Here is a 22,651-nt window from a genome sequence, read left to right on the forward strand (position 1 = left end):
TGTTATCAAAATTTGATAATGGGGCATAAAACCTTAATGTAACTGGTGTAAAACCACACAGAAAAGAATAAAAAAAATCTCTTGAAACAACCCAAGACCAATATATCTCAGAGATAAAGGCAAGGCCAAATGGATTCCTCCCAGACCATTTACCATTTAGCTAAAAGAGAAAACACAGCCTTGCGCAAGGCTCTATTTAAAACCACACATCCATCCTTGACTAAATGACCTCTTCTAGAAAGTTCTGGGTGACTTGTGGTGAAAGATGCCTTTGACACTTACCATTTGAGTTCTGCCGCCTGCAGCTGGTACATATGTGATCTTGTAGTTCTGAACACGGCCTGGGGCGTGGTCCCATCTTAGGGTCATAGTGGTGGTGGTCTCATTGAACACCAACAGGTTTGTAGGGGGTCCAGTGGGGGCTTGATGAAACAGTTAATTAGACAGATCAGTTACATCTTTACCACTCTCTCTGCACTGAATCCAACACCTCATCTAGTTATGATGAAAACACTTACCAGGGGTGATGACAATCTTGGGAACTATGGGGAATGAGAGGAAAGAAAAGGCCACAAGACCACAATTACTGATGCTTACTTACACAGGCTTGATTACACAGTTTAAGCTATTCAGTTAAATGTTGGGGTTTCTTACTGCAAGCTACTCAGTTAATTCAGTTAAATGCTCTATTCAGTTCAGTGTTGGGGTTTCTTTCAGCAAGCTAAACGTTCCCAGCAGTTAAATGTTTTATTCAGTTCAATGTTCTAAGCAGTTAAATGTTCTATTGCTCTGTTCAGTTCAATGCTCTGTTCAGTTCAATGTTGGGGTTTCTTACGCGTGCGCTGGCTGCCCAGCAGGTCCTCGCTCTCCGACTCGTCTGGGTAGATGGCCGTCACAGACACGTCATACAGTGTGTCCGGCTCCAGGCCCTCCAGCACTGTGGTGGTGTCTTCAGCATTCAGGATCTCCTGAAACAAGAGTGGGAGAGATGAGTGACCAAACCTATCAAACTGAGGGCCAGGGCCAGCCAGACAGCCAGTCACCACTCTATTTTAAAACTCGGGTGCTTACATATTGGAAGTTCGTCTCGCCCTTCTTTGTCCATCCAATGCGATACAGAGCAACATCAGGTGCTCCATGTTCCCAGTGGGCCCTGAAGCTGGTCTGGGTCACTTCAGAGAACCGCAGGTTTTTAGGTGCAGGGACAACATCTGTTGAGAAGGACATCAATTAAAATTTGTGATGTGATTAATCTGTCCGCCTAGATAAAGAAACATCTAGCACCTCCGCCAGACACACTGATACACAAAGCTTTATCCAGTCATTCATGTGCAGTCCTGCTAAGTAAGGCCTGTGTGTATCTGACTGAAAGATGTGAGATATATCTCCACACAGAGCTAATGTGAAATGTGAAGCCTCATGGCAGCTCTTTATGAGGGAAAACAAAACCCTCACCTGTGATGGCTCGGTTCTGCATGGGACTGCCAGTTCTGGAGTCATACACTGGTGTAACTGTAACATCATACTCCGTCTGGGAGATCAGGTTATCCAACACCCGCGTTGTGACGTCCCCTCCAACTTCAAGCTAAAAGGGAAAGAAATAGTAAATATTGTCGCAAATCCCAAAACCCCTTCAATATCCTTTCCACTGGTGCTAAGTAACATAGTCTGACACTATCGAAGACATTTTCATTAACACCAGGAAAAACAATCAGCTTGATGAGTGATATTACACGGAAGGGGAAGTATTTGCTCATTCGGATTTTGAGAGAAGGAAAATAAATTGTCTTGGTCAAAAACAAACATCCATTTAAAATGCAAAATTGCAATGGAAATAAGCAATGTTTTTTTTTAACACTACATATTTCCCAGTAAATATGGCATACTAATCTCTGTCAAGGCTCTAGGCACATAGAGCTGGACAAAAACCTGGACTAAATAGTAATGCAATCTGCTTGAAGTAGTAAATCCTCAGGTGTGGTCTCTCCGGACTGAAGAGGAGCTTCATGTTTCCATGGCAAGCGAAGGCTGTGAGCCATGGGCCCAATGGCACATAATCATCCATCAGGTAACGGGAGACTTCGCCACTTTTCGGGCAGTCAGCGACTAAACAGGATTGTCTTGAAGCCTCAATCCACCCGGGCCTCCCCGCGCATGTGTGTTTAATTCATCTCCAGCTCTTCAACAAATAAGACTTCCAGCCACAACCACGCCATGATTTATACCTCAGGATGTGATACAGGGCCTGAGCCAAGTCTGCCATCGCCAGCAAAAATGGCCGAAGCTCTCAAAACACAAGATATATGTCCACGCAAAATGGCTTTTGGGATGGAAAGGGGACGACGCGGCTAGCGCATATCCTTTGAACAACACTCGGAAAAATATCTTCGGCGCACACGTTCAGGTCATGTCTGCTGTCTCCATCTCCATCTCAATCGTTTCCCACCAGCCCCTCTGTCTGTCTCCCAGCACAGGAGTCTCGGAGTGCTGCCGGCACAGTCTCCCCACCAGATGCTCTTCCGATCCAGCCACTCACCGCAGAAGCTGCGGTGCATGGGTGGTGCATGGTCTCTGCCTTGGAAGGTGGCCCAGCGTGTTACACGCACTAGACGCGCCGCATTTCCGGAATATCTCCCACCGAAAAAAAAAAAAGGTCTCGCCCTCCCTGCTGTGAATTTGGAGAGGGCACTGAAAGCACAGCGGCTGCTGGGCGGTCTTACCTCTTTGGCGTCAGCGTCCTCGTGCTTGTAGCTGATGATGTACTTGCGCACAGGGGCAGGGGCCGCGTCCCAGTCCAGGAGCATGGTGCTGTGGGTGACGTCGGTGATCCTAAGCTCTCCAGCCGGCGGCATGGGCACTGCGGAGCAGAAAGAGATAGAAAGAGATAGAGCGAGAGAGCGAGGGAGGGAGGAAAGAGAAAGACAAGACAGGACGATGCAAGAGAGATTAGGATCGACAAGTGGAGGAGGGAGCCCAGTCTCGGCGGGACGTTACGTCACATGACCTATCTCCACGCACATGACCTATCTCCACGAGTTACACCCGTATCTGTCAGGGGGTCGCTGGCTGCTTCGCCGTGTAGGGCGAAGACCGACAACGTGTAGGCCGTGTTGGGGATCAGCTTCTTGAGTTGGATGTCCGTCTTTTTGGTCCGGATCTGGGGAGGCAACCAGGAGAAAGTGCATTAGGCGGATGCCGGATGTCAGCCATGTCAGGAAGCAAGCAGCATGCTCAGTTTTTGTTCCACAGCGCAGTATTTTCCATAACAGTGGGTGGGCAACGGCAGGCGCAGTGGACAGACATGGAGGCTGTTCTCAAACACCTGTTTTCCCAAGGCTAATGAACCCCTCGGCCCGTGTCCAGTGAACAGGAGTCGTCTGCCAGCGCTGGCTCTGACACGCTGAAATAGTGTATCTCATGTCTCTGTTTTAACATAAGACATGATTTTGTGTGGAAAAATAGGACACCAGCAGGCTAGAATGAGCTAATTACTATGGTCCCTTTTGGGGTGGCCTTGAGAAGAGCTTCCAAATCAAGACACTACACATAAACATGCACAAAAATGTTTGGCAGTGACATGACATGACATGTAACAACAACAACAGCAGACAACTGGTAAACTAAATAGAGATTAAGATCAAACTCCAAATAGCAACTAAACATTGACTAGCAGTGACTAGCATACTTTTACTTTGAGGATCTTGGTCCAGATATGTCAGCAAACCTCTTAACAGCATTAATAACTCTCAAGATCGTATACTGAGATCATACCCTTGAGAGTATGATCTCAGTATACCACCTTGAGAGTATGATCTCAGTATATGATCTTGAGAGTATGATCTCAGTGTCCACCCCCACCCCTTCTGCCTACTCCCGCCCTCTGTTCCCTGAGGATGCGTGGCATGCATGTACGTACGTACCTCTGCCTCGCGCGTTGGTCTGGTGGCGTTCAGGGCGCTGTAGAGCAGCATGTAGCCCGTGGCACCGGGGGCCGTCTCCCACTTCACCCTCATGGTGGTGGTGCGCTCGTCGTAGATGGTCATCTTACGCACGGCGCTAAGAGGCACTGCAGAGGGGGGGGGGGACAGTCTTTTTCTCTCGTGCTCGTTCTCCACGGACACTCTAGCTGGACACCCTCGGGAAAGAGCGCAGGCATCGAGGGACAAGAGGCTGTGCCATTCACAGGACGGGTGACGGCCACGCGGTCAATGGATGGCACGCGGTGGTGGGACACCAGGGACGCCACAGTGATGGAGCAAATGCAAAATGGAGGACGTGGAAAGCATGGTGGGAGTTGATGAACAAACAGCGTGATGAACGACATGGGGGTGGGGGACAGATGAAAAGCATGATGATGAACAAGCACAGGGACAGTGGATGGGGTGGCGCTTGTCCAGAGCACCTGGCTTTTGTCATGCATCACATCCATGTCCAGTGAATGAATAACTGAATGAATAAATGGATGGATGAATGAATGAATGGATGGATGAATGGATGAATTGATGAATGGATGGAGAAGCTCGCCATGACTCTGTCCTGTTAGGACTGCAGACATTGTGCACCACATTGAGCATCACATCACATCAATGCAGACCATCCCTGGGCATGAATGTCATGCCCTAGTGACAGACTGCAATGTCCATGCAGTAGTGTCATGCACAACACAAACACATTTCGACAAATGTATTTTTCTTTTTCTGTTATAATCAAAAAAAGCTGCAAGACGTCATGTTAGGTTTGGGACAAATATTCATGTTGACAAAAGCACAAATTAAAAGCTCGAGCACACACACACACACACATAACATACTGCCAAACGACAACACAGGTTATTATTCAATTCAATTTCACAGACATTTACACAACACGACAGAAGTGTTTTGGGAACGGCTAAAAATCCTATGGAGTAAGACTACACTGCAAGGAAACTACAGTGTTCATTTGGAAATCACTGGGTCTTGAGTCAATGCCAGTGATTGTTACAGTTATGCATCCAATAAATGCCCAGCCCAAAGTTTGCTGCCATTACTCTGCATGACAAAAACTATATTTTCTGGTGATCCAACTCTAGTCATGCTACCATATGTTCTATTTTTCCTCCAAAAGTTGGCAACAGTAATGAGGATCTGTAATACCGAACTGAACAATCACATGTATATCTGAACACTGCACTTCAGTCCATTTAAGAACATGCGTAAGCGGCTTGTATTAGGTTGGAAGTTCTCGTCTTTCTACTCCTGTGTGGAAAGGAGCTGGATGCAATGCACTGGAAGACTAAAAACTGCTTTGAAGCGGAGTGAGAATGGAGGAGATTACTTACGAGTGGTCTCTGTGCCTTTGAGAGGTTCGCTGCTTTCGTCCCCGACGACGGCATAGACCATGACCACATACTCAGTCAGTGGGTCCAGGTTCTCAAGAACAAGTGTGGTCACCGCACCGTCCACAAACACCTACAGATGGCAGATGAGGGCAGATGAGTCATTCGTTTTAACTATGGGTGAGACCGCACTGAGGCCACAGTTGAGAATTTTCTCTTCACTGACCGCTGTGGGATGGATTTCCTGTCCATTCCTCACCGAAATGCAAATCCAGCACAAAGCAAGCCTTTTAATCATTTACAAGTGTTTTTCATTTGTGCTTACAGTGAACACTAATCAAGTACAGCATACTCCAATAAGTTTCCTTTCCTTTTCTTGTGTTTAAACAAGGATGAAACGGCATACAAACCGCATAGAACCTACACACTTAATAAAGAAAGCTACATCTTGGCCTCCTTTAGTTATAACATTGACAAAGCCAGGAAGGTTCAAATCCAAAAGGCTTGTGCTTGTTTCAATTTTGGTGGTCGGCTAACCATTGGTGGAGTTCCACATTCCACCAAACAGTTGGAAATCCCTAATAAATCTGCTCATAGCAGCTCGAAATGATTGCTTTGGCCCAGGTGGGCCGTGCACAGCAAACACAAAAATGAAAGACGACTGTGTTCTCACATCCTTGGAAACCGACAGCGGCGTGCAGCCTGCTTGACGTGCCTACCTGCTGCGCTTGTGTTCCAGCCACAGTCATGTACTCCACGCGGTACTTCTCCACGGGGCCGTCTGGGGCGGTCCAGGTGGCGCGGAAGGAGTAGTGTGTCACCTCCGAGGTCACCAGGTCAGTAGGCCCCGCCAGCCCTCCTGAGGGGGGATCATGAGGTAAGTGAGAGGTTGCATGCCAAAACTTGTCCTGCAGGCTTAAGATGCAGGGTTTACACTTCACTTAAAGTGAAACCATTACGTCTCTGTGAGGAAGGAACCTTCAATCATCACGAAAGTACAAGACAGAAATAAAGGCTCGGTTCAGTGGTTGACATCTAAATGTCTTAGTAACATATTTCAGTGGTTGACATCAACATGGTTACCTCCCTAGTACTACTGATTACTTTTCATATTTTTATTCAATCAGACCAGCATATGAAGAATATCTGATGGATGAGGGTACTATCTAACTGCCTGAGATGCCCATCTCATCCCATAGCATGTTTGCATACTCTACATACAGATATAGCAGCACTTAATATCTGATGAACATCTGCAAGAAAACAAAGTGGGTGAGCTGACTTGCAGACATTACAAAATCATTATTCATCATTATTAAACAAGTCCAACCAGTAAAGAATCAGGTGAACAGGTTTGAAAAAAAAGTAGAAAAGCAGAAAAAATGGTGATGTACTGTAGACTTTGGATAGTTTACCTGGACCTTTCACGCTGTTGCAAAGATTGACGGAAAGGTCATCAACAATGTCAAGCAGGAATGAGAAGTCATTCACATTGTACATGTGGATCTCATCAGGATCTGAGGCGATGGACCGCAGCTCATTCTCATCAGCATTCTTCACACCTTTAAACCAGGACAGCACACATACATCAGCAATGCATCATTGCTTATAGTAATAACCCATCATTCTTAACTACAAATCGCATTCCATGGGTTTATTTCAGTGAGTTTTTAATTTAAGAAACATAGTTTTATTGTCATTACAAAAAAATGCTTACCAATAGCATATAACTCAATGTTCTGATCACGCAGATTCTGAGAGTTGACAATGATATCGTCCTGGGACTTGCCGTCAGTGACCAGAACCCCAATTTTACGGGAAGTTTCACGCATTCCAACGCTGGCTTTGAAATTGTTCTGGAGGATGTAGTTCAAGGCCAGGCCTGTGAGGAGACAGAAGATATATGTCTACAGTGATTCATCATCTCTGGACCAGGACATTTTTATGCCATGGAATTCGCCTCTGTGGTTGTAATAGCCATAAATGTCAGAATGCATTTCAGGTGAATTCTACCAAGCTTCTATAACATCTTTACGTTGTTGAGCCTCAGTGTACCTGTCAGAGTGTTGCCTCCCTTGTATGGCAGGTTGGCCACAGCATCCAGAAGCTCAGTTCGGGTCTTGTGTGTGTTCAGGTGCCACTCGGTTTTTGGGTCTCCGCTATACTGAACCAGACCTAGGAACGCACAAAGGGTAAGTAGTTAGCCTAAAATGCATGGATTCATCAATGGCAGTCAATCACAGAATGTGGAGGCCTTCAGTAAATCTAATTATATGTGAGAACCTTACCAATCTGGACACGGTCTGGGCCAATGTCAAAGACACCAACCATACGAGCGATGAAGGCACGGATAGTTTTGAAGTTCAGGCGTCCAATACTCCAGGAACCATCCACCAACAAGAGGATGTCAGCCTGAGCAGTGGTCTTGCATGTAACATCTGTGCGGCCAGAGGATATTCAATTAGAATCGGAGGCAAACAGAGGGATCTATTAGACAGCATGTAAGAAATTGATTGATGAAATATGACCAACGGAATTTAGAGGAAGTAGAGGAATATGAAAAGGGTCTGAGAAAAGACTGGGTTGAAGACCCAGAGATTTTTTTTGAGGAGAAAAGTCAAGGCATAGCATCAAACACTTTGACACACGACACTTCAGGCGCCATTTTATTGCAAGATTTAGACAGTTTCAGTTCAGTTCACATAAATTTTCCTACAAAATCCACAGTGTATTAATTTTTCGGCATGGCGTCAAATATTTAATTAGGCTTTTGTCTGATCCCTCTGAATGAGCCCTCTTCCAGCTCTGTTGCATGATAAAAGAAGCCCCCATGACATGTGATATATGAGGGTCTTTATGCGAATTATAGAGCATTCCTTCATCCAACGCTTGCCCCAGTTTTTCCAGACACCTGCACGAAGAGAAAGGGGGAGGGGGGAGGGCAAACAGCACCCAGCAATAAGGCAGCAGATGTGCAGTCATGCAGACGTTGCATAACCTGTCGCTGTACTGTAACTGAAAACAGGGTTACATGACATTTGATTTACCGCCTCTCACTGGTTTGAGAAAAGAGAGGCAAACACGAATTATAAACATATGGAGAGCAAAGAAAAACACAACACAACAACCCCTGTCAAGTCCTTGAAGTGTGTAAAACATATGTTTGTCAGACAGGCTCCTGATTGAACTGCTGAGATGCTGTAAAGCACTAAGGCTATTTTAGACGCAGAGGAAGATTTATGGAGCAAAACAGATGCTTGTCCCATGCAACAGCATGTAGCCTTTTCAAACGCTAGGCTTGCTCATGTGTGTTTACAGTAATAGTTCCTGTAAACTGTGGCACTGGTTCAGTCCATTGCTTTCACTAGCATTATATGGCTAAGATGAGGTATTCTTGTGACTGAGTCTGCTAATACAGTAGTCTGGTGATTAATGGAGTCCCACAAATCAAGACTGGCCATGTTTTTTAATAAGCAAAGCTCCCATCCAGGCTCCAATAATTTTTGGGTTTGAACGCTGCTTGGCTGCTATGAACAGGAGTAGGAGAGGAACATTACTAAGGTATTTCAGTAACCTGAAGTAATGATTTACACGACCCATAAAGAATCATGAAACACCTGTTCTAGCACTGAGGTGTTGACATCTTTCCAAATATTCATTCTCGTAGAGAGCTACCCTCAACCATAACAAATAGATGTCAGATGAAACAAAGACTTCTTTATGGGAGCTACTGTAAAGTCAGCAGATATTATATGTGTGCCAGCAGTTGCATAAACAATACTCTAACAAAGTCCCATTAAAGTGTTCTGTAATTAAATTGAGAAATATTACTAACAAAACCTTCTGTTTGAAGCTCTAGACCGCCTACTCACGACTGTCCAGGGCAGACAAGTCTGGCCACTGAATCTGTTCCCAATTAGCGATGGAATTCCTACCCCACGATCCCTTTGCTCTCCTCCATCGGACATGTCACATTTTCCCTTCCTCGCGCTAAGTCTCTTCTGTGTCCTCGAACTCACCAGTTAGTAATTGTGAGCAGACCATTGAGCTCTTTAGACTAAAAGTCTCACGTCTCAAGTCATGCGTGATTAGATGTTGCACTTGTCATGTGGATTGCCCATTAGGTCCACTTGTTCATGACATCGCCAGCTCTAAGGAAAGCCTTTCAAATACTCGTCTGTTTATCTGTGTAGGAACACAATTACCTGGTTCAAAACTGGTTTGAGTTATGAAATATGTGGTAACACTTTACTTGAAGGTATCTACATAAGAGTGGCATGATACAACACATAACCCTAACACTAACCCTAATCCTAACTTGTCATGACAAAAACCAAATGACACTAACCCTAACTTGTCATGACAAAACCCGAATGACACTTAATCACAGAAGCGCATGTTATAAACGTTTATGACTTGTTTAGAATGTTTATGACACATTCATGACAGTGTCATGTCACTCTTATGTAGATACCTTCAAGTAAAGTGTAGACTAATATGTTTAACAATGTGACAGAGAAGAACTCACATGGGAACTTCACTGTGGCTGCACTACACAGAGCATGATCATAGCATTAGAGGAGGAGCATAAACTTGGGCCACAGGATCTAAGTGGGTGTGAGCAGGACCAAGCAGCATGGTGCAGTACCTGGAGTGTAAAACGGTATCTCAGGTGCATCAGACAGAGTGGTCTTCTCCTCTCCAGCCAATGGCATGCTCATTCCTCCATCGAACATGCCAATGACATTTACACTGTATTTGGTTCCAGCCCTGAGAAAACGTGTAGGAATAATTCAGTGACCAATCTGCTACAATCCAGTGCATGACTATAATCTACATTATAATCTTGATATATGAAGTACCTCAGTTCTTCCAGAACAACTGTGTTGTCATATGGTCCTACAAGAAGCTCTCCAAGGTCTATATCATCACCTAAGGGATGGAAGGTGACTTTGTACCCTTTCACTTCCCCAGGGGCGGGGTCCCAAGTCACCCTGAAACTCGTCCTAGTGGGCTCAGATGTCTGCAGGTTTCTAGGAGCTTTATACGGTGACACTGGAGGGAAAAAACATGATCACATAAGTGCAATATATGTGATTTTTTTGTCAAAAAAGCAAGTAATGCCTTAGCACCTGTGTGGTTCGTCATGGATTTATTGTATGTTTCTGATGTATTGAGTAAAACCAATAAACTAAATACTATGTAAAGCATTACACAGAAATTGAAATTATTCCACGATCTGACCACACACTCCCCTCCCTACCACACTCATGCCAATCAAAGGTCTATTGGCACTGATCAGCAACCCAAGTGTTTAATTATGGACCAACGTACGTGTCGTTCCTACTCCTTGCCTTGCTTTTCCTTCTCCTTGCCTGTAGACGGGTATCACTGTGATGTCATAGGTGGTCATGGGCTGCAGGCGTCGCAGGACGGTCGTGATGTTGCCCCCTGGCGTCTTGGTGGCCAGCTGCCGACCCCCGACCTGTGGCTTGTATGTCACCCGGTAGTTGACGACAGGGCCAGGGGCCGGCTTCCACGTCACACGCATGCTCCGTTCCGTTTCCTCGGTGACGGTCAGCGCCCTAGCAGCTGCGGACACTGTGAATGTGAGGAAAAGCACCACTATTAGGCACAGAAATTACATCCTCTCAGGGATTAGTTCATTTAGCCCGTGTAAAGAGGAAAGCACCATGTCTCCCTAAACGGTGTGAAATTGCATCTTTAAGCAATTGGAAAATCTAAATCCCCTGAGCTCATGCTGAATACCTTTTCCACATTTTGGTGTGCACGCATCCGCCAAGATAGATCTATCTGATTCCATGGCCGGATGTGAAAACCAGTCATGTTGAGACAGTGGGTTTCCAAGCCATACGCAGACATTCTACGCCTGCCCACATCACATGTTCTCTTTCCATATCACGAGCCACGCTATGGTATTGGCATGGGAAGATCAAGGAAGAATACTCAAGGCTCATGAAGATCCTTGGAACATGATTCCAAATCTGGATGTTTTTTTTTAAACATGGCTCCCAAGTTTTCATCCTGAATGCTATGGACCCAACACACGACTGCTGGTTTCAGACTGTCAAGAGTGCAGAGACCACAAACATAAAACATACAGTACTTTTGAGGTGCACTCAGGTTGTTTTTCTGTTCAAATTGTACTCTGTCTGGTGGCCAAAATCAATAAATAAAGCGGGCGACACTTTTTTCCGTTAGCACATTTTGTCCTAGCAACCAGTGCATAAATTCCCAAATCCGAGTCCGTTTTAGCACAGTGTATGCTTTTCTCATCTCGATCCCCACGTGAAGTGAAGCAGAGAAATAACACACTCTGCCCCCACTACCCTTAAACATGTCTGAGTCCCACAGCCCCCCTGATAACACAGAACAGGTGTGACACAGTACGTCATTGGCCCTGCAATGTTTTTCTTTCACACAAACATCACACATTCTAACACGCAGACAGAGAAACTAAAAAAGGACAGGACCTTACCCTGGCATTTCTAAATGAACAGAAAAATACCCCGCCAACAGAGATGACGCCAACACCATGCTTAAAAGAAAGAAGTTATAACTGTCACCTTTTTTCACTTTTTCCACATAAAGCTAGGCACTGGACGCTGAGGCTGACGTTTCTGTCTTAAAGGTCTGTGTTTTTGACATTCCTCTAAGTCTCGAGACTATGTTTTTAAAGTGAAACTTTAAAGTGGGCTAGGATATAGGCCTTTGGACTCTAGTATATGTCTGAGCACACCATCGTGCTTGTGTAATGATGTATTTATTCCGTATTATTTCTCCTCAGTGTTTATTGTCACAGATAATTAGTGTCTCGAATCTTTTGCACACAAAGGTGCAGATAAACTATAAAAAACATTTTTTAAACATTGTTGCTCTGGCCAATGAAACCAACTAGGGATGATGTCCAAACACCACACAAAATTGCCTCGCCTCATAACTACTTTGCCTCATTACTATGAGAACATGTTTCTGATACACTGATATTTTTCCCCAATTTCCAACTAAATGTCTATATCCCATTTAGATGCTGTTAAGCATTTTCACATCACACATTTCTGTTTTTTTTTTTAGTCTTCCTTTTCAGGCCTGAGGTAACCTGGGGACGAGAAAAACCCATCTCAAGCAACAAGGGGGAGAGGGGTCCCGGCACCTGGTGGAGACATTACGAGGGTGGAATGAGCTTACCATCTGTGGTCTCCTCTCCCACTAGAGGCTCCCCCTCTCCATGGCCATAAGCTGCGTAGACGGAAACCTTGTAGCGAGTCTCTGGCGTGAGACCGTCTAGCACCGTGGTGGTCACGCCTCCGGGGACAGTCTTCTCACCCGCCTCATCAGTGAAGAGGGATTTCCAGGTGACCCGGTAGCGGCGCACGTTGCCAGGAGCCGCCGTCCAGAGGACAGCGAAGCTGGTGTCGGTGACGTCTTTCGTGACCAGGTCCTTTGGGGAGCCAAGTTCTGCATGGGAGAATGAAGCGGGGGTTAGAATGGAAGAATTAACTCACACAGACACAGACACACATAGATAAATATCACATGACAGCTAGGATAAGGACGCCAAGGAAGCAGTCTTGGCTGATATTTGCAGCAATCAAACACCAAAGGCTCAATCCCTTAATTTCTCTGCGGCAAAGCAAAGATTCGTCCTGGTCCAGACAAAACTGCACCAAAGCCCCTGACAGGCGGGCTTCTCATCCTGCTTAACCCTTTGGGCCCTTTTGGGCTTGTACAGATTTACTCTGTCTATAATCGGGCTGCCCCTGGGCGAGTGAGAGAGAGAGAGCTGCAAAATCCATCAATCCATCAGGCATCATTTCTTTCTTTTTTCCATCAGGCACGTGAACCCGACCTACTAAATGCTATTTTCAAAAATTGCAGATGGTGCGCCCTCTCTCTCTCTCTCTCTCCCTCTCGTGCGCGTGTTCCCTCGAGGGAAAGGAGGCAGCAGAGGAGGAGGAGGAGGAGGAGGAATAATGGGATGTGAAATGATGGGCAACGGGTCTTTGCGGCGGCGCTGATGACGCCCACTGAGGCAGAGCTCTGGCAGCGGCAGGCCAGCTCCCTCTCTCTCTCAACACTTCATCCAAGTATGCAGATCAGGCCACACGACGGCTACCTGTCTCCAGCCCCTAGCCCTCGGATGTGGTCTGGCGCCCTCACTCCACTTTTCCACTTGTAGATGAAATGTTGGATCTAAGTTGCAGTAGCCACAATGCCAGTGAGTGTGACTCCAAAAAGTAGTCAGAGGAGACCACAAGACCCAGGAGTTACCGAGTGCACACATTTTCTTTCCGACTCGGTTATTGAGTCTGAAGTTCTCAGTTCTCAACTACAAATCAGATAAAATGGCTGTCTTACTTGATATATAACAACATACAAGAAGCTTATGAAATTAAGTTTCATCATTAAGTTTTGAGCACCCTGCTAACTACACTGTGCGTTTCAGTTACCTAACTAGTTTATATGAGTTGTACATCTATATTTTTCTATGTAACACAGATGTGGAAGTGGATGTTTATTCAAGGATTCAGTATGTGACAAACCCCCTTGCAAGGGGAATGAATTACTTTAAGAAAAGATCCAGATTTGAAAAAATAAACTCTATGAGGAATTCCAGTCTTTCGAGTGCCTGTCTAATATATTGTGCCGTGGTAACAGTAGATGCCAAGTGGCTCTGATCCAGGGAACGCCTACCCTGCCAAGCTCCACGAACTGAATTTACCGACGATGCACAACAGGGACAAGCTCATATGATAATGACTTCTGCAGACAAAAAGACACTTTTCCACCATTCAAATGGAGAGAGAGCCAGTGGCTCAACTCATGCATTGTGATGTTTGTTTACTAAGATTATGCATTCTCTTTTCAAACACATAAAAGCCAAGAAAGATTAGGTACTAAAGATATCCAAACCTGTCACGTAAAACTATTACATTTCCATCAGTGGACACTGAAGTGAGAGTTCCTTCAATGGATCAGGCAAATTGTCTTAAAGATATAATATCCATTAGTAGATTATGATTGTTTTGCTGCCAATGGGTGCTTTGTCTTTTTAGTTCAAAGCATGTCAGTTTGATATATAGTAATTATTAACTAAGCTCCACATTCCACAAGGACCATCAATCTTGGTAGCCCCCCCATAAAAGCACTCCTCCTTTTTGGACAACAATTAATTAATCCTAATTTTAATGGCCCATAAGGAAATCAATCCCAAACTAGACTACGATGTGGCTTGTGCCTTGTATCTTTTGGCATGTTTTAGCAAATCTGTAAAATGTCTGAGATTCAAAACATGTCCTATCTGTGAAAAGAAGGCCCTTCAGCAAATTCCACAGGGAGCAGTCCATATAAGCATTGAGTTATGTTTGGTCAAAGTGGCTTGTGGGAGAGCCAATGACATATAACATGGGCATCCTACCCAGTAGGACAGCCTTAATCTTCTTAAATAAGTACCTGATGTTACAGAGAGTGGGCCAACATCTCTCTCATTCTGTCTGCCCGTGATATTGGTTGTTGATGCAACCCTGCAATTTAGAGTGGACAAAGGCCAACATCTTACAAGACAAACAGCCCTCTTAGAGAGAAAGACAACATCTTTGTTCATGCAACCTTTTTAATTTGAATATGTGGTCAGCTGTAAGTTATTTCAGGACAGTTTCCCCATCGAGAGACCCTGATGAGCCCAACCATGCCACTCTAATGCCGAGGGCTCTTTTGAGTTTCACGACTTCCACTGTTTTATGGTGCCTGTTCTTGGTCCACCTGGGTGTTCGTTTGGCCAGGCCGCCTCCAACTTCACCGGAGGCCAGAGGATGCCCTTTTCTGCCCCCCTCTCCTCAGACGACCTCATCATTAAAAAGGAGCTGGCTCTGGGTAACTCAAAGGGCTGGCACATGCTCAGTCTGCACGGCCAATTTTCCAAAAGACCCTTTGATGAGAGATGAAATACAATTCACTAGTTCTACTGCAGTCACCTGATGACTTCACTCTCACATAAAGAAGAATAGTTCTTGATAATTAAACATGAAAAAGGGCTTGAATGCAATGGATGGGGCCCAACTGTACTCACTCTGACACACAGTGAGAGTTTGATGCTGAGTAGGAAGAAAACGCTGGCCAACAAACCACTGTTTTTTTATCAGATCATCCCACACTGTACCACAAGCACTGACGACATGGAGTAACAAGCAAGAGTGCATAGAATTCTGCTCGGATCATGCAGAATTCCCGAACTGTAATTATGTCTTCCCACCAGCGGGGATAGCGGTCCAGTCGGGCATATGTCATAATCCACTCCCACCACAGGCCCGGTTCCCTCAGACTGTTGCTTGGCCATTGCGCTGACTGGACGGATATGCCTCCTACTGAGCGTGCCCAGAGGCTGGCGGCACCAGAACACAAAGGGCGACCTTGTTTCTCGCGACGACAGTGAGCCCGGCGTGGGTCAAGTCAGGGAGGCTTTGCGTCATTCCCTGAGACAGTCACTGTGGTGAGTCAGCAAGTCCACAAGTCTCTAAACAGGCTCTAAATCTCCACGGGGCTACCGCTTTCAGTCAAATGGGAGAGAGGGGAGTGGGGTGAGCAGTGGAGCGGAGGGTGGGGGCGGGGGGTGGGTTCTCCTGAGGAATTTTTATGGCTACTGCTCATGGTTTCACCTCATAGGGAGGGAGTTAAAGTTTAAGCCATGGTGACTTTTCATGGTGGAACACTTCGCTGTTGTTCCCAAAATGCCTCTGCAGAGTACAAAGTGCCCAGGGCTTAATGTCATCTCTAATGACCAGGCTGCTGCCAACAGAAAAGCGAAGGCACTGAGAGACAAGGAGTTCGCTCGGTTTCCTTGGAATGGGAGATCACTTCAATGCCTTTGTAGGCCTTTTGCTTTGAGGTAAAATGTCTTCATTCTGGCTTTAGCTACTTTCATTCATCCAAATATGACATCCAAGCTCATGAGTCTACCTGTCAAACTAACCAGGAATTAGAAAATTGACTATGAAGGTTAGTGGCCTAAGTCTTTCTTATTAATTTGACCTTTCAGGAACTTGAACGAAGAGTGCATGATTAGGCGCATGCAGAAAGAATGTGTAACAGACACCACGGCAGTTAGTCTGCTTGTAGCAACTTTGGCAAATTCACTCCCTTGCAGCCTTCACCGCAAATCACACATCTACCCGCTCAGGTCCTACTGCCTGGGGCCTTTACGCGACCCGTCGACTCTGAGTCTGTAACATAAACCAGCTCCGCTAATTCTTCTCGTGACCCTGAGTCCACACTTGACAATCACATTACACATCTATGCTGCTGACAAGTCGAGATGAGAGATGTAGATCTAGATCTGTCCCTGATGGTCAAAGCTGCTTTGGCTGTGATTGTGGCATAAGCGTCCAGATCTCCTCCAGAAACAAACCCCTGGGATGACCTCTTTGATGCTAAGCCGACATCAACGTGACGAATCAGTGGCCTGTCAGTTCCAGGTGAACGGAGCCCAATGACCATGTGGCCTCCGACTGCCCCAGGATGTTAGTCCTTCCTGACCCCTGGCCAGTGGCCCCTGTCCATCACAGAGGACTTTACTTTTGCAGTGGCCAACCTGGAACAGATGGCTCCACTATTTGTTATTCTTAAGGGTCAACACACTGGAGTCTGCCTCAGTCAAAGCAATGGGGGAAAAAAACACTACTTTAACTAGTGACACCTGTGTGTGTGTGTGTGTGTGTGTGTGTGTGGAATTAAAGAATAGTTTGTAATTCAGGAGGAGCCACAGTTAGGAGCCCTCTTTTTCAGCAGCCTGATGGCAATGGGAAGGCTTGCGTTGCTTTATGGGGTCTGCTGTTGCCCCCACCCTATTTCCGCACCTCAGCGTGCTGGGTGGGAGTTAGACCTCACTCCGACATATGGAGCACACAAAAGCCATGTTACTGAAGCAACATGTTAGGAAGGAGGAAGCTTTGAAAACTCAGCCCCCCCCCAAAAAAAAACGGCTCAAATCTGTTGCTCTGTTAAAGTGGGAGGTGAGGAAATGGAGAGACGCACAAAATGTGGTGTGCACATGGCCAGGCCATGTTGAATGTTTGCCTGGGATCAGTGGAATGGAGGCTGGAGTAATCTAGCAGGGGCCAGGAAGTTTTTCCCAAAAACAGCACAGCAGCGCCTGTCATCTTTACTCTGAGATAAAAGGTGATCAAACAGAAAGCAGCCTCCTAAGTAGCCTTGAAAGTAACAAAACCAAAACCTTCAGCCCACCCCGAGGCCACCATGTCAGACACTATCCATCCGATGGTTTCAGCCTCACAGCACGGCAGCAGGAAGGACGAAAAAAAAAGAGTCAGACCACAATACCGCCACAAAATCCTCAGTGGGTCTGCTTCCCGGCACCAGTTGTGCCTAGAGCAAGCTTCTAAAACTTCGACATCACACCAAAAACCCACTGACAGATAGTTAAAGCTGCAAGACTCAACAGCAACATTTTCCCCCCTTACCTTCCAAAGTGGTGCCTTTGCCCAGAAGCGGGTCGCCGATTCCAGAGGAGTACCGCGCACTCACAAACAACTCGTACTCGGTGGCCGGATCGAGATTCTTCAGCTGGACCGTGGTGGTGTCGCCCTTTACGGCCTCCTCTTTCCTCTCTCCGCCCTCGGCTGACTTGTAGGCCACTCTGTACTGCACCACGTTCCCGGGCGCTGCCTCCCAGGAGAGGCGCATGGTAGAGATGGTCTCGTCAAACACGCGCAGGTTGCGTGGAGAACCGGTAGCTGTAGGGGATACAAGGGATTTACATTACATTAACATTTACTCATTCGGCAGATGCTTTTATCCAAGGCGACTTACATATGTCAATTATGTTACAGCCATTGTCCCCAGAGCAACTCGGGTGCCTTAAGTGCTTTGCTCAAGGGCACAACAGTGGAAGCTGGGAATTGAACCCACAGCTTTTCAGGGGGTATCAACTCGTCTGTCTTTCTCTCTCTCTCCAATTCACATCACTATCCATAAGGTGTACCATACACTAATGATCACCTAGCAATACCCCAACAACCTTGATCACAAAAGTTTAGATGCTTTTAATTAAAAAAAAAAAAACAGCTTTTGTAAATATCAAAGCTCAACTCAATCCTTGACTCAGCTGCCAAAATCCCTCACTCAACGCCATTAACTTGATTGGTAAGTCCACAGGACAGATGTTCACTCTCCCTACGAGTGAGAGTGTTACTGACCTTCCTTAGTGGTGCCGTCAATTTCCATGGCTTCTCCCTGGCCAGATGTGTACTCTGCGATTACTGAGACCCGGTAGGTGGTGATGGGAAACAACTCCTGCAGCACAATAGTGGTGGTTTTACCATCCGTCTCCGCCTCCAGCTGCTGCCCAGGGTCCGAGATGGCATAGTAGAAAAGCCGATACCTCAGCACTGATCCAGGCGCTGCTTGCCATGACACTCGGAAGCTACTGGTAGTCTCCTCTGACACCCTGAGGTCTCGAACAGTTCCTTGTTCTGAAACAGACATGGCTCTTGTCAAACCGTGCAGGCAATGGTGTGATTATTTAGCCCTACTTAACATTTTTACTATTTGAATGCCAGAACAGATCAGTGCAAGAACCAACACAAAGGCCTTCTTCTCTTAGCGGTTTGTGAGGGCTCAGATGTTGGCTTCTTACCTTCTAGTGTAGTTTCTTCGCCTGTTAGAGGAAAGCTGTCTCCCTTGTCATACTGGGCAATGACAATGACCTCGTATCTGGTCAGAGGAATGAGGTGTGGCAGGATGGCTGTGGTGGTGTCCCCTGGCACTACCAAGGAGATGTAGTCACCAGTGGTGTCAGCGGCAGGCCGGAAGCGCACCAGGAAAGACATGACATCTCTGGTGACATCGGAGATCCAGGTGGCACGGAAGCTCCTTGAGGTAATCTCAGAAAATGCCAGGTCTCTTGGAGGAACCAGGCCTGTGGGGGTTAGATTAAAGCCAACTCTTCACTTTCATATTGATACCTGCTTAATGATAGAAAGATGAAAAAAAAAATGAAAAAAATCGGAGCCCTAATAGATCTGTTTAGCAAATCTTTCGACACAATTACAAGTACAATATATCAAATTAAAGAGCAACAGATTGGGCCAAAGCAGTGACAGATACAGAATGTTGTTGAAACCTCCCTTCTGGTGATTTAAATTCCCTTGTCCATACAGTCCATTACAAACAGATTAAGTCAGTATTGCTAACGTGTTGCTACTGAGGCAATGAAACGCATCCTTCATTGTGATTTTAGAAAGCAATCCCAATGTCCCAATCCCAATTTGGATAGTAATTAGGTCAAACTAACAGTGAGTGTACTGTTGTCATAGTGTTGAGAAACTTAGCGATAACACATGCTGTAACAATATCCTTCGACATTTAGGCATCTGGATCTTCAGTATTTAGGGGCATGCTCGGCTAGACTTAAAACAATCAAAGCCACACTTTGTGTTTGCCGGACGAAAGCCCAGCTGGACAAAACAAGTGATCTCCAAAATTGACATGAAACAGATCAGGTCTGCTCACATACACTTCACAAGCACAATATTTATTCCGTGCTTTGTCAGTTGAAGCAGAGTTGTTTTTCTATTCTACAACAGTCCGGAAAACTTCTCCATCTTTTACTATATTGTCCAGACAACTTCTCAACTTTCTGAGTAGTGAAGACATTCACTCACAACAGAATAATAACCTAATACCTGTGATAACCATGGATGTCAATACATGCCATGGCAAAGCATTCATTTTGAATTCACTTACTTTTTCTTTTGATGTTTAGCAGCTCCTGCTCAATCCTGAGGCAGATGGACTGGGTGAGCTCCTTTGAAATCCTCTCGAATGCATCAAAGTCCTCCACCTCGTACACGTGCGTATCGGCTGGGTGGTTGGCAATGGCCTCCAGCTCAGAACGCACAGCATCTTTCACGCCCACGGCGAAGATCTCCACATCCGCATTACGCAGATTGGTGGCTGGGATTTTGAAGGAGTCGGAGGATTTGCCATCGGTGATGAGGACCATGACCCGCGGTACGTTATCACGAGCCCCCCTGACTGGCAAAAAGATCTTCTCTCGCACGTAGGTCATGGCCTTCCCAGTGTTGGTGGAGCCACCCCTGTATGGGAAGGTCTTCACAGCCTTCACCATCGAGGCGATGTCATGGTGCTTGCTTAGGGTAAACTCAGTGTGGGGGTCCCTGCTGTACTGGACCAAGCTGATCTGGACCTTGTTGGGACCAATGTCAAAGGAGTTGACCAGCACTTCAAGGAAAGCTCTGACTTTGGCAAAGTTAGCCAGTCCTATGCTGTAAGATCCATCCACCAGAAGGACCAAATCTGCCTGCACATCCACTCCAAGAGAACAATCTGTGAAGGAGAAAAAAATGTGCCTAGTTCTTATATATATATACTGTATGTATATGTATATATATATTTACTGTATAATTAGCAGATAAGAATAGCCTCAGGCTCACCCATGGAGACTTTGATAGGCTGGGTCTTCTCCATGGCGTTGACAGGCTCACTGGGGCTCAAGCCCTTCAGAGCAAACAGGCTGATCTCGTACTCGGTCTCAGGTGACAGGTCCCGGACGTTGACGGACGTGTGTGTGGGCCCTGTGTAGAGCTCTTGCCTCTTGCTGCCTGCGATCATGGGGATCAGCTGGAGTTTGTAACCTGTGATGTCACCAGGGGATGGGTCCCATGTCACCCGCATTGACTTGGAGGAGATCTCAGTGACTTCCAAGTTTGAGGCTGGTTCAATAACTGCGGAAAAACAAAGAACAAATATGAGTAAGTCTCAAGTCTTTAGAGGTACCTTAGTCCTTCCCTTTGAGGTATCATGGGGCTATCAAGAAAAAGTGTCAATACACATGCAATATCAGACAGATTCATACAACGACTAGTGATTAGTTCTCAAACAACTGATCCATCAAATATGGTAAATGTTCTCAATGGTGTGTTTAGTTAGATTCTACTTACGTTCATCCCCACTCACGAGTGAACTTAGCTGGTCCTCAACTCCTGAGCAGACTTCATTGATAAGCTGTCGCTGAACATCTTTGATCACGTCAAAGTTGGGGACATTGTAGACATGTTTGATATGAGGAGTGGAAGCCATTTCTCTCAGCTCTTCCTCGTCTGCTCCCTTGATGCCTACAAAGACAAACGAGAAATTTATGCATTTATGAATTATAATTCATTTGGCATACATTGGATAATGCTACAGGGTGTTACTCTCATTACTCACCCAAGACAAAGATCTCCACTCCAATATTTCTCAGTCTCTTCGCATACTCCTCCACAGGATCCTGGGATTTACCATCTGTGATGACCATGGCTACTTTGGGGAAATCTTTTCTTGATCCAGCTGCCTCAGTGAAACTATTTTTCACCAAATAATCCAATGCATCACCTTGGAGAACAGAGTATACAACATAACAGTATTGATGAACACGATGAATGTTCCTCTGTATAGTAACAGTTACAATAAAGAAATCTATTGCCACCACTTGTAAAACCCTTGTAACAAATTTCCAACTCTGCAAATCATTTCATTTAGCGCGGCAGTTGGCAAGACTAAACTGAATACTTAGACTATTAACTATACACATTATATACCCGTCATTGTGTTGCCTCCTTTGTATGGCAAATTTTTGATGGCTCGCAAAAGGTCTCCACGCCTGAAGTGCTTGTTCAGGTCGAACTCAGTGCGAGTGTCGGTACTGTATTGCACAATTCCCACCCTGGTCTTATCCTCTCCAATGTCAAACGCTCCAGCCATGGCACCAATAAAGCTGCGGATATGCTTAAAGTTATCCCGCCCAACACTCCATGAGCCATCCACAAGGAAGACCAGATCTGCAATGGCACTGACCGAGCACTCTAGAGACAAGTAGAAAGCAAGAGAGAGCTGGATTAAAACAGGATGCTTTCATTATTAGACCATTTCCCTTGTGACAGTGAAAACTGCCTTTTGCATTTGGATAAACACAAAATGTTCATTCCCTTGAATGTTCTAATGGACGTACTGTATGGCCAGACAGAAACGCACGATTAAAATTGGAATAAATGATTGTCTAATCATTTTGATCCTCTGGAAACATTCCACCTAACATCTGCATGTGCACTGGGGTAAACTGCACTGGTTTTCTTCTATTCCCAAATTATGTAATCTAGAAATCTGTAAAGAAAATGTTTTTAACCAAATTTGGATGCATTTTTGGTGAATGAATACATTCTTACCTTTTGAGATTTGTTTAATGCAGTGTCAGAACTATGCACAATACTCAACTGACAAAAACTCAAGGCCAAAACT

The 22,651-nt window shown here is 45.6% G+C and overlaps 1 protein-coding gene across 4 annotated transcripts in view; it reads right to left on the minus strand.

The window, feature by feature from the left end:
• Positions 1-22,651, minus strand: part of col12a1a (collagen, type XII, alpha 1a) — a 56,816-nt gene that overhangs the window by 28,279 nt on the left and 5,886 nt on the right. For 2 of the 4 annotated variants that reach the window (XM_048227289.1, XM_048227290.1), the window contains exons 6-31: positions 21,955-22,218; positions 21,584-21,748; positions 21,316-21,489; positions 20,809-21,099; positions 20,099-20,701; positions 18,990-19,271; positions 18,550-18,825; positions 17,815-18,087; positions 12,527-12,796; positions 10,652-10,918; positions 10,180-10,372; positions 9,966-10,087; positions 7,606-7,755; positions 7,373-7,492; positions 7,035-7,199; positions 6,733-6,879; positions 6,037-6,176; positions 5,321-5,450; positions 3,921-4,066; positions 3,019-3,157; positions 2,721-2,857; positions 1,456-1,585; positions 1,072-1,211; positions 836-968; positions 519-542; positions 283-422 (exon numbers count right to left, since the gene is read on the minus strand). In XM_048227289.1, the coding sequence (XP_048083246.1) occupies positions 283-422; positions 519-542; positions 836-968; positions 1,072-1,211; positions 1,456-1,585; positions 2,721-2,857; positions 3,019-3,157; positions 3,921-4,066; positions 5,321-5,450; positions 6,037-6,176; positions 6,733-6,879; positions 7,035-7,199; positions 7,373-7,492; positions 7,606-7,755; positions 9,966-10,087; positions 10,180-10,372; positions 10,652-10,918; positions 12,527-12,796; positions 17,815-18,087; positions 18,550-18,825; positions 18,990-19,271; positions 20,099-20,701; positions 20,809-21,099; positions 21,316-21,489; positions 21,584-21,748; positions 21,955-22,218 (5,021 nt within the window). The remainder of the gene's footprint in view (positions 1-282; positions 423-518; positions 543-835; positions 969-1,071; positions 1,212-1,455; positions 1,586-2,720; positions 2,858-3,018; positions 3,158-3,920; positions 4,067-5,320; positions 5,451-6,036; positions 6,177-6,732; positions 6,880-7,034; positions 7,200-7,372; positions 7,493-7,605; positions 7,756-9,965; positions 10,088-10,179; positions 10,373-10,651; positions 10,919-12,526; positions 12,797-17,814; positions 18,088-18,549; positions 18,826-18,989; positions 19,272-20,098; positions 20,702-20,808; positions 21,100-21,315; positions 21,490-21,583; positions 21,749-21,954; positions 22,219-22,651) is intronic. The other 2 variants (XM_048227291.1, XM_048227292.1) reach the window with 2 other exon arrangements.

Source organism: Alosa alosa, chromosome 19 (assembly GCF_017589495.1).
Source record: "Alosa alosa isolate M-15738 ecotype Scorff River chromosome 19, AALO_Geno_1.1, whole genome shotgun sequence".
In the NCBI taxonomy this organism is placed as follows: domain Eukaryota; kingdom Metazoa; phylum Chordata; class Actinopteri; order Clupeiformes; family Clupeidae; genus Alosa; species Alosa alosa.